This window comes from Mustela erminea, chromosome 4 (genome assembly GCF_009829155.1).
Source record: "Mustela erminea isolate mMusErm1 chromosome 4, mMusErm1.Pri, whole genome shotgun sequence".
Classification (NCBI taxonomy): domain Eukaryota; kingdom Metazoa; phylum Chordata; class Mammalia; order Carnivora; family Mustelidae; genus Mustela; species Mustela erminea.
The window spans coordinates 14,485,252-14,503,052 of NC_045617.1; the positions used below are offsets into that span (position 1 = coordinate 14,485,252).

The 17,801-nt window shown below is 40.0% G+C and overlaps 1 protein-coding gene across 18 annotated transcripts in view; it reads left to right on the forward strand.

The window, feature by feature from the left end:
* The window catches only part of SYNE1 (spectrin repeat containing nuclear envelope protein 1), a 462,745-nt gene that overhangs the window by 365,446 nt on the left and 79,498 nt on the right, over positions 1-17,801 (forward strand). For all 18 annotated transcript variants that reach the window (XM_032338689.1, XM_032338697.1, XM_032338702.1 and 15 more), the window contains 10 exons: positions 2,102-2,257; positions 3,657-3,827; positions 5,585-5,718; positions 6,099-6,303; positions 8,229-8,411; positions 8,998-9,144; positions 11,051-11,205; positions 11,699-11,846; positions 13,569-13,663; positions 16,889-17,123. In XM_032338689.1, the coding sequence (XP_032194580.1) occupies positions 2,102-2,257; positions 3,657-3,827; positions 5,585-5,718; positions 6,099-6,303; positions 8,229-8,411; positions 8,998-9,144; positions 11,051-11,205; positions 11,699-11,846; positions 13,569-13,663; positions 16,889-17,123 (1,629 nt within the window). The remainder of the gene's footprint in view (positions 1-2,101; positions 2,258-3,656; positions 3,828-5,584; positions 5,719-6,098; positions 6,304-8,228; positions 8,412-8,997; positions 9,145-11,050; positions 11,206-11,698; positions 11,847-13,568; positions 13,664-16,888; positions 17,124-17,801) is intronic.

Genomic DNA, 17,801 nt, shown 5'->3' on the forward strand with positions numbered 1-17,801 from the left:
ATTTAACAGAGGCGTTACTATCAGAAAATGTAGTGGAAGCTTGTCCAAGTTGTACTCTTTTCCAGACCCAAATTTTAGTCTCATAGAAGGTCACACCAGGCAGTGTCAGAAGGAAAAGCTTAAAATGTGGTTTAAAGACCTTCACACACAATGCCAATTAATAATTTCAAATGTAGTCATTTTTTTTTTTTAAACAAAGAACAGAATGAGAGTAACCCACACAGTTATTTTGGGCATCACATAAAAATCACAACAGCTTAATGGCAGGTTCTATTTGGCAGTACCACAAACCTTGATAAAAATTTATTGTCATTTTTGAGAAATTGTTCCTCTGGACCGAAGTGTGAAATTCAAGCCAGCAGACTTAAATCGGTGACTGGATTTAAGCTTTATTTTGTTTAAAACATCTTGAATATTTTCCCACTCTTTCAGAGGTGATTTATTAATTTAAACCAACATAAAAAATAATATTTATGAATTAACTTAGGTTAAGAGTGATTTATTGTAGCAAAAAAATGTTAGGTTTGGCTTTTTTCTTCATTGATCAGAAACAAAATCGTCTTTTAATTATTATTGAAAGGAAAGGAAAACACATTTTCGTTTTGTACAAAATATATATTTCAGTCTTGTTTCCTTCCTGGGATTTGCTTTGATGCCAACATAAGCAGGCAGGCCATTTTAGAGTTGTGTTTTTAAGCAAGGATCATTCATTTAATATTATTCCTTAAAAAAGTTAACATCTATGGATAAATAGGATAAATTTAATTCCAGGGGCTGGATTTTAGAATCATATTAAAGACATGTCGGAAGGATTGTTTATGGTTACCTTTTCAAAGAAGTAGAGAGAGAAATCCTTAAATAGTAAAATTAATGATGTTCTCCATACTGTATAAAGGACCCATAACTCTAGTAATCACTATATTCCATTCTCTGGTTAATTATCAAAGCTGTCAAAATATTGACAGAATTATGAAGTGGAAGTGAAAGCACAATATTAAAAACAAAAATGATTTCCTCAGGCTACTAATTGCATGAATTTCTAATTAATACATCAAGAAAAAAATAGCCTCATGATAATTAAGGAGAGAAAAATACATAAATCAGTACTGACTCATAGCTGATTACCAAATAACTGACAATACTATCCTACATTTGCCAAGTTTTTAACAGCTTAAAGATGTTTTTCATGTTTATTATTTGGGGATTTTCTTCACTTTACCCTCCAAGGCCTACATATCTACATCTCAAGTTCTGGAGATACGCTTCTGAATATAAGAATGCACCCATGCTTTAATACATGACTTCTCACATCGCCCAAACTTGGGATTTACACCCTTTCCACAAGTCCCATCTGGGGACTCGCCTCCAACACTGTGTTGGGAGTCAGTAGGCTCAGGAGGCTTGAGGTCTCATCCCATCTCCTGGCCTCCCCAGCTCTGTAACCCAAGACAGGTTGTGTGACTTGATCTCCCATTTATTCATCCATAAAATGTTAATAGCAGGCTCAGCCTGCTATACTGAGCTTTCCAAAGTTTCCAATGGCATTAAAATGTAAGTGGTATTATAATGTATGATTAAGGATGATCTCTAGAACGTTGCCTCGTTGTATTTTCTTTCTTGAAGATTTTATACTGTTATAAATGCACATCCCAAAGAAAGTAAGAGTTTGACTCATTAAAAAAAAAAAAGCCCATAATCTTTCAGAATCACATAGAATCAGAGAGAAAGAAAGGCTAAAAGAGATTCTGATTTTCTGTCTGAAGGAACAAACCCAGTGGCAGTTTCTAACTTAAAAGTGGCACAGCTTCATAGTAGCAGAAATGTAACTAAACTCAGATACCAAGAATACCGTCCTATTGCATTTTATCCTTTGGCCTAGGACTATTTTAACTTTCCCGACATGAATTTAAGAATATAAATCATATTACCATTTCCCACATACATTTCTTTTCTTCTAACTTTTTGAAGAGAATTACACGTTATCATGTCTCTATCTATTAAGTAATCAAATTTTGCTTAAACTTGGGGGGATATCAGGCTGTCGTGCGTGCCACAGAGGTCCATAATAGAACAATTTAAAATGACTATTTTAATCTTTCAGGATCTAGAAGATTTGATTAAAGCAAAAGAAAAAGAGGTGGAGAAAATTGAGCAGAATGGACTTGCTTTGATTCAGAACAAGAAAGAAGAAGTCTCTGGTGTTGTCCTGAACACACTGAGGGAGCTCAGGCAAACATGGGCTAATTTAGACCGCATGGTAATATTGCTGGCGGAGACTGGGCTCCAAACATGTCATGGCATTTTAGTTTTCCTAAAATAACTGAGTAAATCGTGACGGAACCTCTACATTATCTTTTTGTATTAAGTCTACTTCATTAACTGAGATTATTATTTATGTGTATGAGAGAAAGGGAGAGCACGCATGCATGTACAGGGGGAGAAGCGGAGGGGAAGCGGACTCCACACTGAGTGTGAAACCCAACACGGGTTTCATCCCATCTCCCAACCTGGAAGATCTGACCTGAGCCAAATCCAAGTCAGATGCTTCCCGACTGAGCCACCCAGGCACCCCTGTTAACCTCTTTTAAAAATAAAATCTAGCTTTGGATATTTCCTATCATAAACCATTATTATGATGTACATTATTATGAATTATTATAAACATTACTCTTTTAATAACCCCAGGATTACATTTAGAAGATTAAGGGTGACCTTTGGGAAATCCAAAGTAGAGGTCTTTCCAAATGACACCGACCAAACTAAGAGCCTGAATTTTCTGTTGCAGATAAGTCTCAGGAAAGAATGTTCTTAGATGTTTTGTCTTAAGATATAAATTTGAGTGTGTGTGCGTGTGTGTGTGTGTGTTTGAGAACGTGCATATGTGAGATGAGGAGATAGCTAGCTAGCTAGATAGACAGATTTTTTTTTAATTTTATTTATTTATTTGACAGAGATCACAAGCAGGCAGAGAGGCAGGCAGAGAGAGAGAGGAGGAAGCAGGCTCCCCACCAAGCAGAGAGCCCGATGTGGGGCTCGATCCCAGGACCCTGGGATCATGACCTGAGCCAAAGGCAGAGGCTTTAACCCACTGAGCCACCCAGGTGCTCCGATAGACAGATTTTTATTTCATTTCCTGGGACCAGACTGCCTAGATCTCTCTTAGTCCAGAAGTATGATTTTAGGTGATTTTCATAACCTCATTGTGCCTCTGGTTTTTTATCTATAGGATGGGAATTATAATCACACCCGTCTCATAAGGTTGTTACAAGGACTAAATGAGTTAATGCATTTAAAATAATAACAATGTATTTAAAATAATAATATATTTCCAAATTAAATATATTGATCTTCTATCATTTTTATATTTCATAGATATATAGCATATATATTACATATATTTACATGCAAAGGTTGTAAGTTACCTTTTAAAGCATTTTAATTTAGACTGAGTGGTCAAAATTCACAAAAAGACATACATTTCATTGTGGCCATCTCTCTTTTCAAGTCTTTTTTTTTTCTCATTTCTTTATAATGCCTGAAACCCTGATGAAGTTCTTATATATTAATGTTTCCATCAGTTAAATATGTATTCTATCACTTTAAATATTTAAAATTTTAAATATGCAATTCTAAGAAACACCGATCTCTTTCAAAAGGCTGGACAATTAAAGATACTGCTGAAGTCCGTGTTTGACCAATGGAATAATCACAAGGTAGCCTTTGACGAGATCAACAGCTACCTCATGGAGGCGAGATACTCTCTGTCCCGCTTCCGTCTGCTGACTGGTTCTTTAGAAGCTGTACAAGTTCAGGTAGACAATCTTCAGGTAAGGAATGAATGTAGCCCATCTTGATACTCTTGTGAATTTGAGAAAATTTTAAAAAAAGCAAACTTGAACAGCACCCTGGAATGTTGCTGTATATTGTTGGCATTTAATTATTTTTAAATACTTGAAATTAATCCTACCTGCTTTGTTTGTAACTTTTCCCATGGGCACCAAATTTCTGGATTGCTGTCTAACTAAATGGTTTTTAGTTGCTATATAACTAAACGATTTTTTAAATTCTGTGATATAAATCTCCCCATGAATACTTTTTATAAAATGACTTTACATCCAGCCAACCTCCTTGATCTATTGCTGCTGCCTTTATGTCTTCCCTTTCTCTCTTTATCCTGCTTCTCCAAACATATTCTAAGGGAACAAAAAGAAAGCAAAGAGAAAGATAGCCAAAATGGTAAACGTGTAAACTATTAACCAGTTTTCTTTTCATTCGGTTTAGTATCAGTCGTCTGTTCGATGCGTGCACATAAGCCTCTTTTTCTAACACTTCCTGCTTAGTTTCCTGGGTGCCCGTCGTCACTGAACTCATACAGGATTGAGGCTGCTGTTTGACTGTGCAGAGCACTGTCTTCTACCTCAGGCCCCTGCCTTCAAATCAGCTGCTGCCCTCACTGCCCTGCACACCACTCACTGACTGGGCGCTCTCTCACCTGTGGCCGCTCATTCTCCCTGGCTAGCTCATGCAGACAGGGACACGAGATGGGCAGGGTAGGCCCTCAAGGGACGGGACGCCAGCAGGAGCCCAGCATGTGCCCTCCGGACGTCTGTCCACTTCCCTGGCTTGGCTATGAAAGTCTCCATGTCGCTGAACCTCATCCACACATGCTTTGATCAGGGAATGCCTTTTCTCGAGGGTGGTGTAGGAGGGAGGAGAGATAAAATGTGTGTACCCACAATTTCTTTAAACCTTAAATAGTTGTTGTAGATACTGAGCATCATTAAAACTTGCTTTGAGACTAGTAAGTCTGAAAACAGATTTTATGATTTTGAGGTGATTAGAAGTAATTTTTAATGTAGCCTATTCCGTATTTAACACCAGCACATGCTGTCTTAAGATATGAAAGGGTTTTGATTTGATGGCAATCAGATAGTCTTAAATAGAACTGGGTTTTTGTAGCCTCCGTCACCTATGGGGTTTTGTTAAGAACTGAGTCTAGCCCTCCAGCAGTATTTGCAGGGAAGTGCCTTTCTTCAAGATCCTTCGCTAGTCCTTGGTAGAAGACTGTGCCAAGTCTGTAGCCTGTGTAATAAATATTCTTTGGAAGGAAGAACACCCAGAGATAGAACTTACAAGTGGTACTCAGAAAAGTTAGGACTTCTTAAGGTCTGATTATCTGGAGTTTCCTGTAGAAGAACTCTAGATATGTAATAAAATGGGGACCAGGGTTTTGACTTTGAATAGCAAAGAGATCCAGTGAGACAAACTGCGTCCAGATCATGGCCCTAGCTTCCTACTAGGAGACAGACAAGGGACTCATGTGAGCTTTCCCAGCAGAATTCCAGATGCTACTGTAAGAACGTTTAGCTGTTTGGAATCCCTTTTCACACCTTTGAGAACCAAATTATAAAAGAAGAAATGATGATTGAAAGAAAATTTACAAAGCATCAGAACAAAATCATGGTTTATATATTTATATGTACATAGTTATAGAAATAGCTATAAATTACTTTTAAACAATTATTAGAAATTACATCCTGTCATGTCATCTGTGGCACTTTTTTTTTTTTTAATTTTGGGGCAGAATCTTCAAGATGATCTGGAAAAACAGGAAAAGAACTTACAGAGGTTTGGCTCTGTCACCAACCAACTGTTAAAAGAGTGTCACCCGCCTGTGACAGAAACTCTTACCAATACATTAAAAGATGTCAATATGAGGTATGGAACATGCTAATTTTGCACTGTTATGCATTATTTATATCACAGCCTTATGACAAATAACCACAGAATTAAGGCATTTTGAATTTGAGCTTTCTACATTCTATTCTACTCATGTTTCAATTTTCACAAATGAATTGAAGGTAACTAAATGTAGTGAAGAGACTTAGAAATAGATGAACACTGCTGTCTACCCAAAGATTACCTCATTTCTGTTATCTGCCCTTGAACTGTGAGTGGGCATTGTGTCAAAGAGAAATGAGACATCTCTGAATTATTCCCATATTCACGTGAAGCAGGATCGTCAAAAATAAAAGAGCAAATAACAGCATTTGGTAAGAGGTGCTAATCTGCCCGTGAGTGTTGGCTATTGTTTCCAGATGGAATAACTTGCTGGAAGAGATCGCTGAGCAGCTGCACGCCAGCAAAGCCCTACTTCAGCTTTGGCAGAGGTACGGGGACTACTCGAAGCAGTGTGCCTCTGCGCTGCAGCAGCAGGACGACCGAACCAACGAGCTCCTGAAGGCGGCCACCAACAAGGACATTGCTGATGACGAGGTTGCGACGTGGATCGGAGATTGCAATGTATGTTTGGCGACTCTAGTGTTCCCCCCGCCCCCATGCCATTCTCAGCCATCTCAAGTTTAGCAAGGCCAGGGCTGATGTGTGCAAGCTTCTGGTATGCCTCAGTATGTGGGACAGCTATCCAAAAATGGTTTTAAGTACCAAAGAGCCTGCTGGGGTTTCAGAACCCAGTTGCAGATGTATCTGATTTAAGAGGTCCCTCCCCCTGTTTCATTTTCACAGATGAGCTGTTTTCTCATCTTTCCTAATGGCACACCATCCTTGTGAAGACTTAGGTTGGTTGTTTTACACATTTGCCAGTTAAGAAATAAGAGAGTATGGAGAATAATGTTTTATCTTTTAAAAATCCACCGTGAAAGGTATTACCTAGTTAGGTCCATTATTTCTTACGTAAGCATCGACATAATTATTTCTTCTAAGAATTTAATGGTGGAAAGAAGTCTTTCTCTCCTGATTTACTGGTGTGCCTCTTTTTAATAGCTTTTTAATATTTCTTTTTTTTTCACTGAAGTTGCCAATAACCTACTTTAGGTTTTCAGAAACAGTCTCTTGTTTCACCCATTACATGGTTCTTCTGTTTCTCCTTATTTGTCTTTATTTTAATGAACTTGTTCCAAAGATCTTCTTGTAAACGTTCCCAAATCAGTTTATTAGAATTAAGCAAGTTATAGAAAGCACATAAATCTCAACCTATTTGGGGCGCCTGGGTGTCTCAGTGGGTTAAGCCTCTGCCTTCGGCTCAGGTTATGATCTCAGGGTCCTGGGATCCAGCCCACATCGTGCTCTCTCTGCTCAGCAGGGAGCCTGCCTCCCCGCCCCCCCCCCCGCCTGTTTCTCTCCCTACTTGCGATCTCTCTCACTCTGTCAAATAAATAAATAAAATCTTTTAAAAAAAAATTTCGACCTATTCTAACACCTTCACACAAATACTAAATAATCACTTTAAAGCTAACATTTAATACTAAAGATAGCATAAGGCTTCTTTCTCCTCCTTCTACATAGTTTATCCTTATAGGATTTGTTGTTTTTAATTTTCACTCCTCTGGAGTTGATTCATCACACCTATTTTAGGGGGTAGTACTCCAAATTATTTCTCTGAATTGTTCTAAGATCTGTGTCAAGGTCAAAGCTTCCTTCTGTTTGTTTTTCTCCCTGTCATAGGCATCGCTGTCTAGCTAGAGCAGGCTCTACTCTTTCCACCATGTCGGGTGGAGCACCAGCAACAGGTAGAAGAACCAGTCATTTGTCAGCTCTTAGTGGTAGATGGAAACCAAGAAGCAGAATTTCCACTGGCTTAAATTTTGAACATTTAGGAGTGTCCCACCAGAAGTGGAGGCAAGAGAAGCCATGGAAAAAGGGTGGAGATGCTGTCTGCTTCTGTCCCTGCCCACCAGGGCCATCGCTGGGGTTCCAGGCTCCCCTGAGACAAGAGGGTCTGTTGTAACCGTTATAATGTGGCCATGCGTGTGAAACACGCTGTTGGCGAACTCAGCCACTGTGTGTGCAGCATTCGACAGGAACAGGCGAAATGTAGCGCTGTGTTATTGATTTTGATTTGGTATCAACTGCATGAAAAGAGGAAAAACATGCCCAAACGCTTCCGCTTATTGGTTCTTCTTGTGGATGTGCCTTCTTATGTGGGTTTCCCTGCACTTCCCCCCACCCCGTGTCCTCGTGTCCCACCCTGAACCTATGTGGCTTTTATTATAGAACAGTCCGTGTATGTCTAAACATGTTAACACACATCCATTTTCAAAAATCAGATTTAATCCCTCATTATTTTTCTGCAGGTGAAGTGTATTTAGTGTAATAATTTGACAAGTAAGAATTGAGTGTTTCCGGATGCGTGGCCCTTTGCTGATGATCAGTTTAAGGAGTGCTCTTACCACATTGTTTCATAATGGGCCTATTTTCATCATCTGTAGGATCTCCTCAAAGAACTGGGGGTAGTGAAGGATTCCCTATTTGTTCTGCGTGAGCTGGGAGAGCAGCTCAAGCAGCAAGTGGATGCTTCAGCAGCATCGGCCATTCAATCCGATCAGCTGTCTTTGAGTCAACATCTGTGTGCCCTTGAGCAGGCTCTTTGCAAGCAGCAGACCATGTTACAGGTATGTTACCGACCTCATATTCCACATGTGTTGTCAATTGGCTTTCTATAACATCTGAGCCTAACCACAGGAAAAGAAAGTTTTCTCATCATTGAGACAATGCCTTGTTCAAGACCAAAGAATTAAAAAGCAAATGAACTTGGAAGTTCCAGTGGGGACAAGGGGAGGTGGGAGGTGGGAGTCTTGTACTGTTCTTGACAATGTAATTTTGCCCCTAAAAGCAATGCTTCCTTCTATGGTACTGGGTAAAATACATCCAACTAATAAATACCAAGTGGCTTTAGTGTTGACATTCCTATTTATATAACAAGTTTTTGCCAAGAATAAGAGTATTTTTTCTGTTTGGTAGTATATTTTAAAAATAATTGGTCAATTCATAAACAGTATCTAGGAGTAATTCTGTGTTTTCAAAAATATTTTTACATGAATGAAGAGAAGAAAAGTTAAGAAGAAAAGTTAAGTCATGTAGCCTTATGGCATCTTGAGGATGGATACTTGACACAAAGATATGAAAAATAATTTCAATATCCAATTGTACTTTCATTAGATATCTAAATACCAATTTTCTTTTGTGAAAAAAATAAAGACTGGAGTTCTTGACTATGAAACCTTTACCAAGAGCTTAGAAGTGCTGGAGGCCTGGATAGTAGAAGCTGAAGAAATATTACAAGGGCAGGACCCAAGCCACTCATCTGACCTCTCAACCATCCAGGAAAGGATGGAAGAACTTAAGGTAAGTACATTCAAATCCTAGGCCTAGATCTTCTATCTTTTGTCCTCAAAATATTCCTCAAAGGAATACTCACAACTCCTAACATTAGACCTACTTTTATTTTGAGCTCACAGAGAAACCCTTGCCAGCTCTGTTTTCCTGCAGTGTGCACACACTGATTTCATGCTCTGCGATGAGAGTCAGCCAGGGGCAATCCTAGGAGTCCGGGTCACTCCTCCCTCCCACCTCTCGTCCCTTCCCTGGCCCAGCGGATCCCCTCGAACCTCCCGTTTCCATCTCTACCCTCATCCACTCCTGGACAAGCCCCAATGTCTCGGACCCCAGCAGTAGCCTCCAGGGTCCTCTCTGCGGTGACCCCAACCCCTCCAACCCACAGCTGCCAGAATGATCTTTTTCTTTTAAAGGGTTTTACTTAATTATGAACTGTTTTAAACATTTAATAAGTAAAATGATAACAAAAGACACACCAGTTTTATCGTATCATTCCTCTGCTTCAGACCCTCCACGGGTTCCCACTGCTCTCAGGGTAAAGACCAGTGTGGACCATCACCCCCCAGTGGACCAGGCTTCCATCTTCCAAAGGGTCTCGTCTTCCCCACTGGTCATCTCAGTGTCCGCCACCGCGCTTCCTAGCCTTTGCGCGCATAACGTCACCCCTTGCTGGAATTTGTCAGCTCCCTGCCCACCAAAAGCAATGCATTTTGGGTCATTTTGTTCAATGTCATTCTCTGAAGAAAGCTTCCTCTTTTCTTGAAGCTCACTATTTTCTTGATAGCACACTATTTTTTTTTCTTCAAAATATTTTACATACCATTTTAATGACATTCACGGGATTAGGAGACGACTCTTGTAGATTAGTATTATCGGCATAGTATCTTCTGTCCAGATGCCCCATGAGAAGGACCACTGCCTGTCAGTTTCGTTCACTGCTGATATCTACCCATGACAATTCTGCCATCTAATTGTTACGCTTCTGACTTCAACAGTTGGAAAGATTTATTCTGTCTTGAGGGTAATGAGCCTGTTTCAGAGCCTGTGAAGAGAAAATACACACAGCCAAGGATGTCCTCCCATTTACCTCTTCCTGTCTTCCTAGATGGAGTTACGGGTGCCCACACATAAACCAGAAAAGACCGTTTTGTCCTGTGTTTGAGGAGAGGGAGGAGCCCTGAGAGCACAGGACGCTTTGTTAGTTGTGTCTCACCAATTTCAGGGTTGGGGCCAATGACCTAAAACTGAAGCTTCTAGGATATTGGGTGTTGCCTTCAAAGCTCAAAGGGGATCTCACTCCATCGAGCAAGTGCTCGGTGGCTCTTACTTACCCAGCTCTACCACGTACTGGCTGGGTGGCCGTGAGCAATTTACGAACCATTTCTGAGCCTCATCATTAAGTCAGAATAAGTCAGAATACTCATGGTACTTACCTTAGGGGATTATTTTGCAAATAAAATGAGTTATTACCTGTAAAGCTCTCATGCTATTATTTGATTCATTGTAAGTGCTCAAGAAATGTTAGCTCTTACTCTTATAATGGTTACCATTATAAATATTCTTATTGGTAATAGATAATAAAGGAGCAGAATAGCCTAGACAGATGGAATATAAAGGGTCAGAAATACGCCTTTTCAGTCATCAGCATAATTTTCATCCATCAGCAAGTAAATGATTCATGGGTACTACTAAACGTTCGGTGGGAGGGCGTGAGGAGCTATAGCAGCAGGGGAAACGGGTCAGGAGACGCCACTCTTCTTTACTGGCAGCTCTGGAGATGACAAGTCAATGGCCCAGAAATGCAGGGAGACCAAAGACCTGCTTCTTCCTGAAATCAGCAGGTCACTGTGAAGTGTGAAAGAACTCTGCGTTTTCTGACCATAGTGCTAAACTGACTTTTAAATCTTGTTTCCAGGGGCAGATGCTAAAATTCAGCAGCCTGGCCCCTGACCTAGACCGTCTGAATGAGCTTGGATACAGGCTACCGCTGAATGATAAAGAAATCAAAAGGATGCAGAGTCTGAACCGACACTGGTCTCTGATCTCCTCACAGACCACAGAGAGATTCAGGTGGAGTAACCAAGGGATGTTTGGGCCACTCTGATACACCAGTAGACAGAAGTGCATGGCTTGTGCATACTGATACATTCCAGGTCTTTCCAGTGGCACTCACAAAATTTGAACTAGAAATGGTGAACTCAGATTGTGACGTGGTTTCCCATGCTTGATGCGTGAAATCTTGTTTTAGCAAAAAAAGAAGGAACTCTTTTACATAAAACTATATTAAAGGTACATACATAATTTTATCAATCTGAAAACCTACCATTTTATTTGGGGGGGAGGGGGTGGTTGTTGTTGTTTTTGTGTGCCGAAACCCGGGAGAAAACCTACCATTTTAAACTTTTATTCTTTTTGAAACATTTGCTACCTAACATTGAAAGCTTTGTGGTGGTCCAGTTAGAATCGGAGACAGAGGATATTTTCTAATCTAATTTTACATATTGACAGGGTAAGAACTAACAAATGACACCGTAATCGTGTTCTTTTTCCTTCGTTTTATCAGTAAGTTGCAGTCATTTTTGCTGCAACACCAGACTTTCTTGGAAAAATGTGAAACATGGATGGAATTCCTGGTTCAAACGGAACAAAAGTTAGCGGTGGAGATTTCAGGCAACTATCAGCATCTTTTGGAGCAGCAGAGAGCGCATGAGGTAAGGTAGGCTGGTAGGGTTTTGGGTAATGAAACCGTCTTAGGGAAAGTCTGTGCACTGCCACGTGCAGGAGTTCAGGCACTGTTTATTGTGCTGAGTCTGCTCTGGTGTAGGCACTGTTGTGCCTTCTTTCTTAAGTTTGAGGTTTCTGTATCTTAACTATAAAAATGTGCCGCAGTTCTTTGCTTCCACTGTTGGTTTTCCAAATGTGTTAGGCTTCAATATCCTGCAATGTATACTACTAGAATTGTGGTAAAAGTCTACTTATGGGGGTGTCGGGGGGAAGCCAGGGGTGTGTGCGGAATACCGAAAGTTAGACAATTTTCAAATTCAATTACATGCTATGTTAATATTGCCAAAGCTAGTTGCTTAAGAGATTTTGCTTTGATCACAAGTCTTTAATAAATGAAAATTGAGTGTTCTGTAAAAAAAAAAAAAAAAATCCATATTTTATACTTGGAAATCAAGCTATCAGATGTATCCGAGAGTACCTCTTGATCAAATGGCATTATGATTATTTCTTAGGAAACACCAGCGAGAGAACTAGATACAAAAAGCAAATTAATTAATTTGCTGCTTGTCTCAATTTTGTTGTTCACTGGTGTAAGCACATCGGCCCATGTGTTTCTGAAGTACATACAAATGGAGAAATAGGATTTACCTAAAAGCAGAGAAAAGCTTAAACAAACTTAAAAAAGAATGATACTAAAAGTTTTTTCTTAAATTTTAACAATAAAGACTTTAAATATGTATAAGGTATTTTAAAATCCAGTTTTATCAGTTTGACTAAAGATGGAATAAAAGAAAATGAGTTAAAACTACAGTGAGTGCAGAGGAAGGGGAATCTTCTTACACTGTTGGTAGAAATGCAAACTGGTGCAGCCACTCTGGAGAACAATATGGAAGCTCCTTAAAAAGTTCAAAATAGAACTATCCTATGACTCCGGAATTGCACTACTGGGGATTTACCCCAAAGATACAAATGTAGTGATCCGAAGGGTCATCGCACCCCAGTATCTATGGCAGCAATGTCCACAATAGGCTAACTATGGAAAGAGCCCAGATGTCCATCGACAGATGAATGGATAAAGAAGATGTGGTGTCTATTATATGCAAGGGAATACTACTCAGCCATCAAAAAATGAAATCTTGCCATTTGCAACAAGGTTGGAACTAGAAGGTATTATGCTAAGTGAATAAGTCAATCAGAAAAAGACAATTATCGTATGATCTCCCTGATATGTGGAATTTGAGAAACAAGGCAGAGGATCATAGGGGAAGACAGAAAAAAAATGAAACAAGGTAAAACCAGAGAGGGAGACAAACTATAAGAGACTCTTAATCTCAGGAAACAAACCAAGGGTTGTTGGAGGGGAGGAGGGGGAGGAGAGGGAAGGGGTGGTTGGGTGATGGACACTGGGGAGGGTTCTGTGCTATGGTGAGCACTGTGAATTGTGTAGGACTGATGAATCACTGAAACGCCTGAAACAAATAATATATTATATGTTAATTTTAAAAACTTAAAGGATAAAAAATTAAAAATAGACAAGGGTAAAAAAAAATGCATTTTCCTATACTGCAGGATTTCGCATGTATCCAGATACAACTGGAAATATCTTTCAAAGCCTTGCTAAAGCCAGAATTTTTGTGGAAGTTACTAGCAAACTGATCCCTAAAATTGGGAACTCTAAAAACATGTTTTTCTGTTTTTTCAAATAATAGTTGTTTCAAGCAGAGATGTTCAGTCGCCAGCAGATTTTGCACTCAATCATTATTGACGGGCAGCATCTTCTAGAACAAGGTCAAGTTGATGACAGGTAGGATCTTTGATATTATGAAGAAAGGTTTCAGTGAATTAGTCATTTTCTTTTTAATGAGCAAATTAGAAGGCATATGTCTAATCTTCCTAAGGCAATTGTACTGCAATGGAGCCCCAGTAATTGGAGAAAAGGCTCGTCTGAATCTCTGAAACGACTGAGTATTGAATCTTTTTAAAGAACTGCTATTATATTACATGAAGGACATAAAGTAATTGGAAATCACCTAGTCAGCCTTCTCCAGACTTCTGCAGGAGACTGGAATTAATGAATAGATCAGAACAAATTGTATCAATGATGTATCAATGGTTTGTAAACAGATGCTTCTAATTCTCTCATACAGTTACAGAAATTATATTCCTCAAAGGAGCATAGAGATCACTAGATCATCGTTATTACTTATAGATGAAAACTTGAGGCCCGGAAATGCAAACTGATGGGACCAAGGTCACTCAGGGTTTTAGTCAGGACCAGCCAGCTGGGTTTCCATACCAGGGTAATTCCAGTTCGGAAATGGTTGCTACCTTAAGTCAGCTGACACTCTGACACACTGAAATCCTGCTTCCTCTTCATTTGCTTAGAAGATGTCCTCTTTATTTAAAAATGAAGAGGTAATCTAGCTCCTCTTTTGACTTCCCGTATGTGAATTACTGATCTCGTACTATATTTACATTTCCTAGGGACAGAATCTAATCTATCCCATCTGCTTTATATAGTGATATTTGGGGTATAAACCTCATTGATAACTTATATATTTACATAAGGACATCTTTCCCATATTAAAGACCAGTAACTTGATTATAATTAACTTACTATTTTTTCAAAAAAAAAAAAAAGAAAAAAGAACATAAATCACTGTTTTCACTAAAAGGGTTTTTTAAATGTTTTAAAGCAATTTCAGTTTTAAGTGATATTTCTTTGGAGGTAACATGAAAGATTTTCACGGTTAAGCTTGGAACAACAAAATGCGGTACCATATTTACTCTATTCAAAGGAAGCCAAACTTAAATGTGAGCTTTACTAAGAATTTAAGGCCTTCAAAATAAAACAAATTCAAATGCAATTAATGTATTCTTTGCTTTATCCTCCTTTGGTCAACTCTGTAACAGTATTATAAAAGCCAGTAGGCAAAACAAAATTCAAAGTTCATGCACAAGCCAACATCTATTAAATTGTAAATGTTAACAGTTAAGGAGAAACTCCAAAGAGGGGAAAATGGGAGGTTTGGACTGAGGATAATTCTGAAAGTTGCAGAAGAAAAAAAAATTCAGATTAGAGCATGAAGGCCCCAGATTACAAATTGTGTCTTAAAAGTTGTATAAGTTTTGTGTTTTAGAGTTCAAGTTCAGCCATGTGAACAGGCTCCTCATGTGTTGAGGACTTCCTCACCTGGGCTGGCAGGTGACTCAGGACATTTGGACTCTCCAGAAAGTGAGGACAAGAGCTTCTAAGAGATCTTGGATAGTGGCCTGATGGGAAAAGCAGTGTGTGGGGCACTTTTCCTGAGGTCGGACAGTCTCAAGTCCTGCAGTGAAAGGTCTTCAGAGACGATAGATGCTTGAAACTTCTAGGGGAATTTCATGAACCTAATTCGTCACATTAATTCTACTGCAATTGGATGATTAACATCAGAATTTCCTTTCAAAATCGGAAGCACCAATAACACATTTAGTTACAAACACCAAGGATTTAGAGTGGGCCTACGTGATAGGAAGTGTCAGCAGGACAGCAGTCCAGAAGAGTAATTTCAGCTCAGATTTGAAGCCACCCTCAAGAGGAGAGAATAGTGTATCTAGGGAGGAAAAGCAAAACTCACACAACAGAGAAAAAACAAGTAATGTTACACTTTAATATTAAAATGTGAATAACATCGTAATTTACAAAGAAACTCATTCTATTTGATACTGGACAAATCAGTTCTGGATCTACAAACTACACATTAGTTCTAGAGCTACAAACGACTCATTAGTTCTAGAGCTACAAAACTTCCTAAAGAACTACTGACATTTTTTACAAGTAGAAAACACAGAGGTAGAAAGGACAGACTAAAAGACCTGAGATTTTTTAGCCTGAAATTGAGAACACTTAAGTACAATTTCCTATCTCTAAATATGCAGACAACCTTCATACAGACAGTGATGACATAAATAGTTTTCATTTTCCTAAGAACAAAATGAAGTGGGTTTAAAATGTAAAAGGGATGATTTAGATTAACATGTGGAGTAATTTGCTAAAGATTAGGGCTGTTTATTGTGAGGGAATATGGAGCTTATGAATACAGTTTAAAAAATTTTTAGGGATACCTGGGTGGCTCAGTTGATGAAGTGTCTGCCTTCCACTCAGGTCAAGATCCTAGGGTCCTGGAATTGAGTCCTTCGTCTGGCTCCCTGCTCGGTGGGTGGTCTGCTTCTCCCTAGCCCTCTGCTCCTCTGCCTTCCCTCCCCCCACCCCTCCGCTCGTGATCACTCTCTCAAATAAGTCAACAAAAATCTCAAAAAAAACACTGTTTTTAAATAACAGGATTGTGAGTGGCTTACGATTCTAGCTGAAAAAGCCACTGTTGTTCGTCCAAACTGGTTTATAATTATGGTTGAAGAGAGAGGTTTACAAATAAGTTTGGTCCTCGCTTTCTTTTTTTTTTTTTTAATATTTTATTTATTTATTTATTTTAATTTTATTTAGTTATTTGACAGAGAGTGAGAGCACAAGCAGGGGGAGAGAGCAGGTGGAGAAACAGACTCTGCACTGAGCAGGGGAGCCCAACGCAGGGCTCTGGGATCATGACCTGAGCCAAAGGCACATGCTTAACCGCCTGAGCCACCCAGGGCCGTGGGCCTCATTTTCTCCCTCCCCCTGTAGCACTCGCAAGATGCGGTCACCTGCTGCATACACTACTTAGTGGGCCCTTTCCCACTGCATCTGCTCCCCTATGCTCCTTCCTCTCTCGCATTCAGGGAGGGTGTAATTAGTGAGCTTACAGATACACTTTTAACCTGTGCTGAGACATGAAACTGTTTGCAAAAACCAATAGTTATTAATTTCGAAAATTACTGGAAAAAGACCTGGTAAAAGATCATGGCGTGACATTTGAAAGCCTCTGCCTTAAGTCACACCTCAGGGCTTATTAGCATCATCAAGTGTATGTACACTGGATGCATCCGTGGCTGATATGTAAATGCATCCAGGATAAAGCGTTTCTTCCCTGCATCATTATTTCTGCACCAGGGATGAATTCAACCTGAAATTGACACTTCTCAGCAGTCAGTGGCAGGGAGTGATTCGCAGGGCCCAGCAGAGGAGGGGTATCATCGACAGCCAGATTCGCCAGTGGCAGCGCTACAGGGAGATGGCCGAGAAGCTGCGTAAATGGTTGGTTGAAGTGTCCTATCTTCCCGTGAGTGCTCTCGGAAGCGTCCCCATACCACTGCAACAGGCAAGGACCCTCTTTGATGAAGTGCAGGTAAGGTGCGAAACACCCGCTTCTGAAACCTCTTGTCCGTTTCCACTGCACACCTTACTCTCGCGTCAGTTCTTCACAAGGATCCTGGAGTGACACTGGAGTGAGGACCATCACTGTTCCAAAGTATCAGCAGGAACTACAGTCTGATTGCGTTACAAAGGCCTTATTTAATGATGATAGTCTGGCGGGCCCAGCCTCTCACAGACCCCGTCCACGGTCCACACCAGTACCTCTCAGCAGTTCACTAACCAGCATGGAGGGAAGGGCGGTGGCCGGGAAAGGAGCACTTGGCATTGATTATAACCAGGAGCAATTTAATTGTGTAACTTGGATAGTCCAGAAAAGATAAAAGTCTCAGTCCTGTCTGAGCTCTTGGTCCCTTCCTGGTTTGGCCCCTTCCTTCCCTCTGCCTAGGAACCGGGGCCTCCAGTCCTGTAGACAGTTCCCTCCCAGCAATCCGACCAGTCGTCCCTGGTGTATTTCATGTCGCCTCTTGCTTTCGAGGTCATTGTTTGCTGCTTCTTTCTCCTGGAAGACCTCATTCACCTGTAGCTCCGTCTGCTTCCTACCAGCACGGGAGGGCCAATGTGCTATCTTCCAGTCACCTCTACCTCCCGAGCTTTTAACTTACTATTTTCAGCTGGGTTTTAGACTTATAAATATACATGTGCAGCACAG